The sequence below is a fragment of the Gracilinanus agilis genome, chromosome 3, assembly GCF_016433145.1.
Source record: "Gracilinanus agilis isolate LMUSP501 chromosome 3, AgileGrace, whole genome shotgun sequence".
Classification (NCBI taxonomy): Eukaryota; Metazoa; Chordata; class Mammalia; order Didelphimorphia; family Didelphidae; genus Gracilinanus; species Gracilinanus agilis.
In genome coordinates, this window is record NC_058132.1 from 157,361,471 (window position 1) to 157,373,944 (window position 12,474).

The 12,474-nt window shown below is 35.6% G+C and overlaps 1 protein-coding gene across 2 annotated transcripts in view; it reads right to left on the reverse strand.

Moving 5' to 3' along the window:
* The window catches only part of APLP2 (amyloid beta precursor like protein 2), a 97,696-nt gene that overhangs the window by 28,354 nt on the left and 56,868 nt on the right, over positions 1-12,474 (reverse strand). For both annotated transcript variants that reach the window (XM_044668326.1, XM_044668327.1), the window contains exons 2-3: positions 5,843-6,016; positions 4,250-4,379 (exon numbers count right to left, since the gene is read on the reverse strand). In XM_044668326.1, coding sequence (XP_044524261.1) covers positions 4,250-4,379; positions 5,843-6,016 — 304 coding nt within the window. The remainder of the gene's footprint in view (positions 1-4,249; positions 4,380-5,842; positions 6,017-12,474) is intronic.

Below are 12,474 nucleotides of genomic sequence, written 5' to 3' on the forward strand. Positions count from 1 at the left end.
TCCCCCTCTCCCCTCCCCTCCCCCCACCCCCTACCTTCTACCTTCCTAATTGTAAATAAACTACCATAAAACTGATCCTGACTTAGTCTATTTTAATTATGGAATCAATCTGAATTATTGATTCCTGGTGACCACACCTTAAAATACATATCTATATAATATCTAATTTTTCCCTATACACTACTTGCTCCAAATTTCCTCAATTTCTCAGTCTACCTCACTCTAAAAGCCAGATCTCTTATTATGTTTTCAGGGATAATATTGCAAAAATTAAATATTTAACTCGACACCAATTATAAACTTAAATTTTAAAAAAGCAATAATTTACTGAATCAGTTACAGCAGATTAAGTACATTTTAAAATGTACTAAAAGAAGTCTAATTCCAATCAATCTTAATTCTGACCAGCTTTGAGCTGTCAAATTTCTGGTTATCTGTGCTGACCTTGTTTCTAATATTTCCAGATTGTTCTATGTTCCAGAATTCTAGATGTTCTATGAAAAAAAGAGCTAAGATCCCCTAGACATAAGAATTCTATTTTAAATTTTGTGGAAGAAGGTTTTATGTGATAAAATCAATTTAGAATTTATTATCTAGAAGTTAGCAACTCAACTCTGGTTCTGATTGACAGAAGTATGACAAATATGATCTAAAAAGTTAAAAGTCACAGGACAATATGAAGCCAATACTATTTCTTTGCATTTTACCAGCTTACAAAAATGAACCACCACATAAAAATGTGGCATAAATGTACATAGGATTTTAACTTATGCTAGAAGCATTAAACTACAATTATAGCATATATGCAGTTTTCAGCTCTACTACCTTTGTACTATCAACCTCTTGGATGCACAGTAGTGCCTAAGTGGGATCTGGAGTATTTCTCTAGCTGCTAACTTTCTTTTTAGTGATAAAATACTGTCTCCTGCTCCCAATAATTCCCATTTCTCCTCTATTAAATCCCAAGAAGGTGGAAATAAGAAATCTTATTCCTGGCTATCATGGTTTCAAAGTATGCAGTTTTCTAAAATCAGCCTCACTTGCCAAAGGAAAAACAGCAGCTTCTACTTTGCCTGGAAATATACACTGGGGGCAGTTTTGAAATACCCTGCATTGGAGAAGTAATTCTCACCAATAAATATTTACTTTCTATAAAACCAACTGGGCCTCAAGGGTCAAGTTTTCTATGCTATGGTACATTTAAGTTTCACAGAACATTTTTAAATGGCTCAATAAACTCCAGCGAGAACTAAATCTTTAATATAGAGATCATCTGTCCTTTAAGATACCCAACTGCAGTTGTTGAAAATTGGTATATCATTGCTTCGAGAATCAGTTTTGATGGGCTTTAAAATTAATCAGTCCAAAAGCTAGATATAGCTAGGCTTTTGCAAGAGATCTACAAACCAATTCTGAAGTATTTATTTGATCAGAATGGTTTATATACACTCAACCACACTTTTTAAATCAATAAAGCAATGCTTACGAAGCATTATTTTTTCAGCAAATAAAAATTTTACCTTTTCACATTTCTGAACCAACTATCCCCACTTCCATCATTTTTTACTACTTATAATTCAACAATTTGCAACTACTGGCAATTTAGGGAAAAAAAAATCCAGGTTGTTAAGTACTGAATTAACGCTTCTAACTGAAATATAGTAACTTAAGTAGCAATCCAAACAGTTTTAATGAAGAGTATCTCAGTAGTCTTTCAGGGATCATGAAATAGAAAAAAACTTCAAAGTAAGACAAAAGGGGAAAAGTCTACAATAAAACAGATTATTATACTTTAGCCATGCCAGTTATCAATGTCCTTAAACCACTTTGAATCAAGGCAATATTTCAAGAAGTCCAAGCCTAGAAAAATCAATACTCTAAAACTGAGGGAAACCATTTCTAAGCATCCAAATTGACTGTTTAGAGGTACTCTGCCTATCAAGAATAAAACTCTTCTTCATCCATATCTTCTTCCATATCTTTTCATCTCTATTCTTTTACCTCTTTCTTTCCTCTGGTTATTACCATCACAGTCACTTCTAGCCCACTGACAATCTAATCCCAACAGCAATTTGAACACAAAGGGGGAAAACTCTTTTTGATTCCCCTCCCCCAAAAAATACTTTTATTGATCACATATAAAGCACTATATTAGGCGCTAAGGTGGAAATATAAAAGTGAATTAAAAAGTATCATTTTTCATAGAGGCAAATTCAGAATAAATAATACGCACAAAGTACAATGGGAAATATAAAAAGGTTCAAATGAGAAACAAATAGCTAGAAGCCACAAAGGATTAGGAAAAACTGATCCCTAATAGGCTTTGATGGTTCATAGCAAAGATGTACATAATCTCATTAAAAAAGGCACTAGGTCCTATTCCCTACTTAAGTTTCTACTAAGTAATACTTTCTTAGCTATCTAAGGAATATAAATAAGGCTTAGTAGTTAGAAGTCATTAATGTAAAGAACACAGAAATTCCATACTGTTATCAGTGCCCAAGATGTACTGGCTACTGCACTGAGTCTAGCTAAGGGGTATCTTTTCCAACACTGTCAGGTACAATTCTCCCCAATTAAAGATAACAGATAAATAATATCTTGTAGGACCCCGGGATTCTAAGGAATAATTTCAAAAACTTCACCAAGAAGATCTACTAAAGAACCTTCCCCCCCCCCCATTTTAAAAGTGTCTTTATTCATTGATCATAAAGCAAACAGATTTGGGAGACCTAACTCTAAAACACAAAGATGCCTTTTACACATTTTCTTGTTTGACAGCATCACTATTTGGTACTTGAAACTGTTACTTGAAAAATGTCATTTTCAAAACAGATCATAAACTACCCCTGACTTAGTAGGTGGTCTTGAATAGTTGTTATTGCCTAGTATTTCATTAGGCAACCTGGCAATGAGCCTCTTTAACTTAGCTAAGCTGTTCCTTAGTTAATACTGTCTAGGTCCTTACTCTTAAGACTAACCATCTTAATAGGATCTGGCAGAGCTTGTAGACCACTGACATAACCATTAAGAACTCAGGGTCAACTCCAATGTATAATAAACTACTGGATAATGACTTTAATGGAGGAAGACTTTAAACAATTTGAAAAACTCAAGTTACAGCATTTAGCAAAGGACTGAGAAGACAAAAAGTTTTGGTGTAAAGAAACATGTATTTGAATAGTCTATCTTTTTTCGTTGGTAGTATATGTAGTCTTAACAATATTTCAAGGTAACAATCATGAACAAAAAGACATCTTGTTAAAAGTAGGAACAAATGAACTTTCTAGTGGTTTCAAAATTATCTTTCTGCAGAATCATCAGGGACAACTTCTGAAGCAAATCATAAATTTTCGAAAAATTAGCAAATGTTCCTAGAGTATTAAACTAGTGCCTAAACACAGAAACTTGGCCGGTTAGTTATGGCTCTTTTTAAAACTGAAGGTGATATTCTGCTTATAGACAGAGACACCTGCTATGAACTAATGAAAATTCAGATCTATGTCTTCTCCAAGAAAGGGTGTGATGGGGTACATGTTAAGAGCAAACAATCTAATAAGACTTTTCAAGAGTTTTATCCATAAAAATATTGTATTTAAACTAAGTGTCAAAACAGACAAACTTCTTCCTTCCCTATTTAGTAAGTACTAACCTAAAACAAATAGCTACTGTTACTTATGTTATATTTATTGGATCTCTCTTTTCCCTATTGTGAACTACTCTAATTTTCCAGATTAAGTTTATTTCCAAAATCAAATTGCAAATATGGTAGATTCAATGAAGTTGTTTCACTAGATGAATAAAATCAACTGAGCACTTGAAGCAACAATCCTATTTCCTGTTCCTATTTCACATGGGGCAACACATAACCATAGTGCCTCTTCACCCTCTAAGATAGATATAATTCCTCTTTCCATACCTTAAAGCACATATCAGAATGTTGATATGACCAAAGAAGTCTATATATATGTTACCTCAAGATATTATCCTCAAATACATTTAGATATAATTGGATTATTTTAAGGGCAATATGACTATTTAGTGCCATGAAAAGACATATGTTTATTTTATGTTTATTTTAACTTCAAATTGAGACTTAGAATTAAATACTCATAGAAAAGAAAGCCAGATATCAAGATCTGCCATGAAACAGATTGTTTTCCCTCTTCCTCTCCCCCTACATCCATCTCCCTTTTGGGCCAGGAGAAGGAAGGTTTAAAGAATACAACATGAATAGAAAAATGCTCACCTATGCACTTGTAGGGAATAACAATGTGAGAGCGAGGCTTGCACTGCTTCTTGCCTTTCTTACACCAGTTGTCAATAACAACCCGTTTGTTTGCTTCCATCACATTGGTGATCACAAGTTCTGGATACATCTACCAAAGGGAAGGAGGAAGAACAGAAAATATAAAATAATAAACTACCTTTGAAGACATTCAAAGCATGCTAATTTAGAGCAAAGAGATCCAGAAGGTCTTTCCACTTAAGTTTTGTACCTCCAATCTCTATTTACAAGATGACATCAATCAACAAGATAATATGGATACAAAAACAAAACATGAAATGTTTCCCTACTCTCAGGGAACTTACATTCTTTTGGGGAGACAACAGTGACATATATTAAAGCCTTTGTAGAGCAAGTATGAAGATAATTAACACAAAGTAATTGGGGAGATGTCAATCAGTTCCAGGGATCAAGAAATGATTTTTATAGAAAGTGGTATTTGAGATGTGTTTTGAAGGAAGAGCAGGAGGATATTAATCTGGGAAAGAGTTACATTATTAACTAAGGACGATTTTTTGGCAAAGCAACATTATATAATATTCACAGTAATATGAAGAAGGCACAAAGGTGAATAACCTCTACCAAGATTTGAAAAGAAAACTGGTATTAGGCTAAAAAAAATCCTTAGGTTTTTTTTTTTATAACCCATACCTTCTGTCTTGGAGTCAATACTGTGTATTGGCTCCAAGGCAGAAGAGTGATAAGGGCTAGACAATGGGGGTTAAGGGACTTGCCCAGGGTCACACAGCTAGGAAGTGTCTGAGGCCAGATTTGAACCTAGGACCGCCTGTCTCTAGGTCAGGCTCTCAATCCACTGAACTACCCAGCTTCCCCACCTTAATTAGATTTTAATTCTATTGCAGTTTTATTCTAAGCTAAAGGTTTTTAAATTAGAACCACACTTCCCCACACTCATTTTATTGAAATCTTAATACACCCACAAACCCACATCTACAACTTATATCTAACAAAATTTCCCCCTTTAAGGTAGAATTTAAATGATTATTTTGCTAAATAAAAATCACTCCACTAACATTTCTACCTAACATTTCTAAGACAGGATTCAGTAAATAGATACCCCCTCCTCCCCAAAACTGGAATAATTTTCTAGGCTAGCAAATAAGATTTTCTAGGTTAAATGCTATTTTTTACTTTAATTTTAGGAATTGAAACAGGGAGTTGGAAGCCTGTAACCACTACCACCTGTTAACAATATACAATGAGGGCTTTCTAGAAACCAGGACATCTTGGTAGACTACAAAATCCTTTTTAAAAATGATCCTGGAATGAAAACCAATGTGCCTAAAGTGAGCTCCCATTTACCTTCATTCAGGAATACACTGGCAAAGGTCCTATTCCCAAAACAGAGCTCTTAAAGTACACAGCTAAAACTACTATAAGGTCTTAAAAACAAACATGGTAATAAAGGGTTATAGTGAGAGGCTGTAGTCAGATTATATTGGCCAACAGCAAGATCCTAAAACCTGTGTCTATTTTTATATAATCAAAATTGCAGTAAAGAAAGTAATTAAGCAGAAGATTCTGATATCTCACCTCCTGACAATACTGAAGAACTTCCTCTCTTGTTCCAAAGCAGGTCTTGGTTCCTGTTGGATCTGGTTCCCATTTCCCAGTCTGAATGTTGACATGCATGTTCAACTTTCCACAAAACATTGCAATTTGAGGCTCAGCTACAGCAAAACCCGTTCCTGCATTTGCTGCAAGTGCCTACAAAGAAAGTAAAGTTGAACTTATTTTTATATTTGCTTTTTTAAAATAAATTAATAATCTGATGTTTCATTGTGGAACAGTGTTGATCTTTGATTTTCTTTTTTAAACCCTTGCTTTCCAACCTAGAATCAATAGTAAGTATTGGTTCCAGGGCAGAAGAGCAGTAAGGGCTAGGCAATTAGGGTTAAGTAAGTTGGATAGGGTCACAGAGCCAGGAAGTGTCTGAAGCCAGAAGTGAACCTAGGACCTCCCATCTCTTGCTGCTCCAATGACCCTTGATTCTTGAAGGATATCAAAACAGAGCTCTGGCAGGTTCCATTATGTTTGAAAGGCTTCAAAAATATGGCTCTAGCAAAGACTCAATCTGCTGCCAGAGAATCAACTTAGCTAAAAGGGGAGCTTCATCACCAGTTGGCAACAAAGGTGATCAATTATTTGACCAGGGCAACCCATGAAAAGAAAAAAATAGTAATGAATCACTTTGTGACCTCCTCAGCTTTCAGAATGATGGTGATTTAATGGCAGAAATGGGAGCAGAAGGTACTAAGCATTATACCATTTAAAAAAATTGTCTACTGGCTCTCTAAATGAGGTCTTTGCCCAGTGATCAATGAATCAAACTATCACTGGACTAAACAATATGGAGAAGGCATCTAGTATATTAGGCAGAACTTAAAGGAAAATAAATATGTATTACTTATATTCTGTATCAATGGAGGGGAAAGTTACAAAGTGATTACATATTTGCTTATTATTTAAGTATAAAGGAAATAAAATCTGATTACAATAATTCTCAGTTCAATTCTACACTGACACTGTAGTCTCATGTTAAGCCAGATTTAGACTAGTCTTTGCAGTTGTAAACTCAAGGTGAATTTTATAGGAACGTTTAACCCAAAATCCTTTGTTTGGAGGGAAGAAGGGAAAGAAGATGATCTCGGGCTCCTAAGACCTCTTAAAATCCAAGTTGCTATAAATCACTTCACTAACCACCAAAAACCTTCATGTACTAGTAGTAAATATACATTCCTAAGAACCTTTCTTTTCTATGTAGCAGTTCTTAGTGGTCAGAATAAAAACAACTGTCCCATTGATTTGTCAGCTAAAATAATGGTCTGAGAAAACAATGTAAATATTTTAATGGCAAAATTCTTGTGATCTGGTTACAACTAAGAAACACTAACTCCTTTACAATGTTAATAACAAAATACTGAATCCTACACCTCTATGCAACAATAACATCTGATGTTCTTTGGCACTCTACTCATTCCTCCCCACCCCAAGTCAAATCCAAATACAATCAATTCCCTCTTTATTATTATTTTTTTAATCAGAACAAATTGGAGAGGATCTCATAATTTTGTTTTAAACCCTTACTGTCTTGGAATCAGAGTATTGGTTTTAAAGCAGAAGAGTGGTAAGAACTAGGAAATTGCCCAGAATCACATAGGTAGGAAATAAATATTTGAACCCAGGACCTCCTGTTTCCAGATCATGTAATTTTAGATTCTGCAACTTCTTAAAAACAACACATACCTGAAAACCTGGTTAGGAAACACTACTTCTGTGTTCTTCAGGTAAAGACTGTCATACACCTGAAACATCTCATGCCTTCATTATAAAAGTTTATTAAAAATTATTGTCAGGATTTGGTTCCTGCTAGATAAAAAGACATGAAAGTAAAGATACTTCAGAAAATGAAAAAACTATTTATCTAAACACTAAACTGTGATGTCCTAGTTCAAATAAGATGAGAATTAACAATGTATAAATTAGATCCAAGTTTATGGAGAGCTAAAAATTATCTTCCTACATAAATCTAAAATCTAAATCCACCTTCTTCATTTAACCTTTAATGAATATTTCTAAGAAAAATCTTAACAATTTTTATGTGTTGATAGTTTGCTATTTTTTTTCTCTCCCACTTAAAAAAATTGTTATAAGGGACAGTTATCTACAGTAAGAAGAGGAAAGGATACAGGAAGAAAATCTAAGGAATATTTTTTAAAAATAAATGAAAAAATATTTTTAAAAACAAATTTTCAAAGTCACATTTTAGTAAATCACTGCAGTAAGGAGGGGCCCTAGATCATTGAATATTATATGAAGCAAAGCGCCAGTTCTGATCACAGGTTTCAGTTAAGATTCAAAGGCTTCAAGTATAAGCCTAAAAAGACACTGTCCATTAATAGAATGGTTTAGCCAAATTATAATAACTTTTGTTGCCAGAGTTGGTTGCTAGATAATGGAATTTTTTTTTGTCCACAAATAAGGTTGTTTATAGATTCTCCTTAAAGAAAAGCAAATAAAGGATTTTATAAATTTCAATAAAGCAAAAATATTTCACAAAACACCTAATTCATAGTTAAGTTTTCATATTGAACTTAAGAAAAACATCTATATTGAAGACTGCCATTCCAAATCTGTGACGAAGCAAAAAGAATCTAAAAAATTCTATTAAGGACCTGAGAGGATCCTCTAAACTGAGTAACATATGTCTTAATATTTGATGATTTTAATGTGAAAGGGGATGTGGGGGACAGGTAGGTGGCTCAGTGGATTTAGATCCAGGCCCAAAGATGGGAGGTCCTGGGTTCGAATCTTTCCCCAGACACTTCCTAGGTATGTGACTCTGGGCAAGTCACTTAACCAGGAGAGAGAGCAAGAGAGTGAGAGAGAAAGAAAATGTAGAAGAGGAAATTTTAGTTTAGGAACAAGAAGCTTAAAAAGGCATACGGTTGCTTACTATCCTAAGAAACAAATAGCTTTGTGTGTGTGTATATCTTTAAGAGCGTGTGATAAGAAAGTACTGGGTTACAAGCATAAACCAACAGCACAAAATAAACTCTATCTTGAAAATAAATGACTAGTTCTCAAAGCAGTAATCACTTCAAAATAAACTGTATATTTAGATCAGATTGTTTAGAGGCAAAAGGTCAAGCATATTAGAAAAAAAGGAAAAAAGATGAGAAGACACTATAGTATTACAGGAGTTTCAACTGACTTAAATATACTGTTGAATCAGAAAACTGGCTATGAAAGGAACTATTTTAAGCAATTGCAGGACCTGCAAGAGGCCAAAAGAGATTAAAACAACCAAGATTTTATATCCATGGTAAATGGGAGAAACATAGTAGTCTAAGCTAACTTTTTAATAAAACATTATAGGAGGCTTATAAAAAAAAAAACATAAACAATTTTCACCTCACTGATGGTAAAAAGCAGCTGAGGTGAAAGTGATCTTGCAAGGAGCTTAGTGTGAGATCTAGCTAAAACAGATTTTCCCAAGAGAGCTCGTACATTAAATTGAAAGGACAATAAGCATACATAAATGGCAATTATCTCCTGATATTTCAGTACTCATCTATCTGTTCTCAATGACAATTACGTCTGAATTCTAGCACTTCAGTACCCAGTGTAAGAGGTAAAAAAGATGCTAAAAAAGTATGAAATCATGAAGAGAAGCTATACTTATACTGAAAAAATATAAGCAGGAATTGACAATATGAGATCCATTTTCAAGTTCATTAAAAGACAGGAAGATTCCAAAAGAATGGAAAAAATTAAATGGCATTTCTACATTTTTGCCCCTACCAAAAAGGTCAACTGAGAAGAAAACAGCTGTTTTCTCATATCTAATTTTTTAATGGCCTATGGGGGGGGGGGGGGGCGCTGCAGCTGGGTGGCTCAGTGGATTGAGAGCCAAGCCTAGAAAAAGGAGGTCATCCTAGGTTCAAATCTGGCCTCAGACACTTCCTAGCTATGTGTCACTTAACAAACCTCATTGTCTAGCCCTTACCACTCTTCCGCCTTGGAACCAATACACAGTATTGATTCTAAGATGAAAAGTAGGAGTTTAAAACAAATTACCTATACAGGTTATAAAACTATGCATATCCTTTGATCTGGTAATACCACTACTAGGTCTGTATCCCAAAGAGATAATAAAAAAGTGAAAAGGACCTACTTGTACAAAAATATTTACAGCAGCTCTTTTTGTAGTGGCAAAGAAATGGACATTTCGGGGATGTCTATCAACTAGGAAATGGCTGAGTAAATTGTGGTACATGTTGGTGATGGAATACTATTGTGCTTTTAGAAATGATAAGATGATTTCAGAAAAAGCTGGAAAGATCTACAGAAACTGATGCAGAACAAAAAAAGCATAACTGGGAGAACACTGTACACAGTAATAGCAATATTATACAATGATTATCTGTGAAAACTTGTCTACTCTCAGCAATGCAATAAACTGGGACAATCCTGAAAGATTTATGACAGGGAATGATATCCGCCTCCAGAGAAAAAAACTGTTGGAGTTGTCTTTCACATCAGTGTATTTATGGTATTATTATGGATTTTAGATTTTGGTTATGTATGAGTGTGCTCTTACTACAATGTCCAAGATGGAAGCATTTTGTATGACAATAAAAAATAAAATCAAAACAAAAAAGAAAAGAAAATGACCTAGAGATCTAAAAATGGCATCCTTGATAGAATGCAGAGATGATTTTTGTGTGAGAAGTCTCTTCAAGGACATGTAGCAAGAGTCAGGAATAACAGATGGACAATCCAAGTGTTCCACTGGTCCCCCATGAAGTATTAAGGGAAGTAGAAAAAGGTTTCTAGTTACTTGGATAGATTATCTACGGAGTTTTAAAGAAAAACATGGTATTAGTCACAAAGGATTAAAAACAACAATAGTGAAGGCTTGTATTTTGTACCAGTAGAAAAGCATGCACACTGATAAAAGCATGGATTTGTCTAAGTATGATTACAAGAGCAGGATACAGCAGAAAGAAAGAAAGAAAAAGATGGAGAGAAGGAAACATTTCTGACTGGAAGTAAAGAGCATGTACTTGAAGATTTCATTGCAATTAAGAAACTGAAAATAGATTAATTCAACTCCCAGTTTCCTATTTCTATAAGCTACAATATAAGGTGAAAAAAAATCTACAAAGTCGTAAGAAATGGCTGAATAAGGTGATCAGTAAGGAAATCAGAAGGAAAAAAAAACTTAAAAAATATTCTGAAGATGAACTACTAAGCTAAACAATAACAAAATCTAAAAGATATCCTAATTCTCACTTGGGTCCTTGCGTATTTTTTTTTTTTTTTTTTTTTTTTTTTTAGCCCTTGTACTTCGGTGCATTGTCCCATAGGTGGAAGACTGGTAAGGGTGGGCAATGGGGGTCAAGTGACTTGCCCAGGGTCACACAGCTGGGAAGTGGCTGAGGCCGGGCTTGAACCCAGGACCTTCTGTCTCTAGGCCTGACCCTCACTCCACTGAGCTACCCAGCTGCCCCGGGTCCTTGCGTATTTTTACACACACAAAAAAAAAAAAAAATAAGAAAGCAAGCTGGGGGCAACTAGGTGTCTCAGTGGTTTGAGAACCAGGCCTAGAGATGGGAGGTCCTAGGTTCAAATCTAGACTCTGTAAGAGGCATAAGTTTAAAAGTAGGTGTGTATAAGGAGGCTAGGAAAAACCTTAGCTGGAGGTCATGGACATTCTGAATGGAATGCAGGTGAAGGAGGAAGTGGCTTGTGCCTGAGAAGGACTCCATGGTGGTTGGCACAAACTGTTGCTGACCCTGGGAGATCTCAGAACTAGGGGAGTTGTATCCAGATTCCCTGGGATCCTGAGAGTGGTGAAGGCTTACAGCAGAGGACATCAGACCTGCAGAGCAGCACTGAGTAGGGAAGTGGTTTGTGATCTGGTGGACAGCTTTGCAAACTTTCTCTCCCTACCTGGATATCTTGGATCACCTGTTCTGGTGGAGTTGACTCCTGGCATCCTAAAACCATCCCTGGATTAGCCGTGAGATCCCAAGTAAAGCCACCCTCAGGTCCTCAGCTAAGCTGACCAAACCTGGCTGGAACCAGGTTGGGAGGAACTTTTCCCTTCTGACTCCAGTACAGCTTTCTTTGGGCCCTGTCTTGCTTAGATCATAGGAGAATGTAGTCAAGTCTTTCCCCTGCCCCTGTGGTTTGCCCTTAGCTTTTAAGTGTAGTAAACCCTATTCCCATCCTTAATCTTAGTTTGTCCTTGATTAAATGTGTAGCCTTAACTTATAAACTCTTGCCTTTACTTTGCTGGTTTCCATAGGCCTAGTCTTGGTGCTTCAGACTGGCAGTTGGACCTAACAGCCAATTCAGTAACAGACATCCCTTTGCTGTTAAACTTTAGTCCCTACTTGTGGGCCCCTTCTTGTCATTCCTCTCTCTCACACCCACCTGGACTCATATTTACTGTTCAAGACACCTTTCCCTGGTTTCTCCCTTAACAACTCAGACACTTCCCTGGGCAAATCACTTAACCCCCAATGCTCAGCCCTTACCATTCTTCTGCCTTGGAACCAATACCCAGTATTGATTCTAAGACAGAAGGTAAGGGAGAAAGAGAGAGAGAAAGGGAGAAAGAAAGAGAGAAAGAAAAAGAGAGAGAGAGAGAGAGA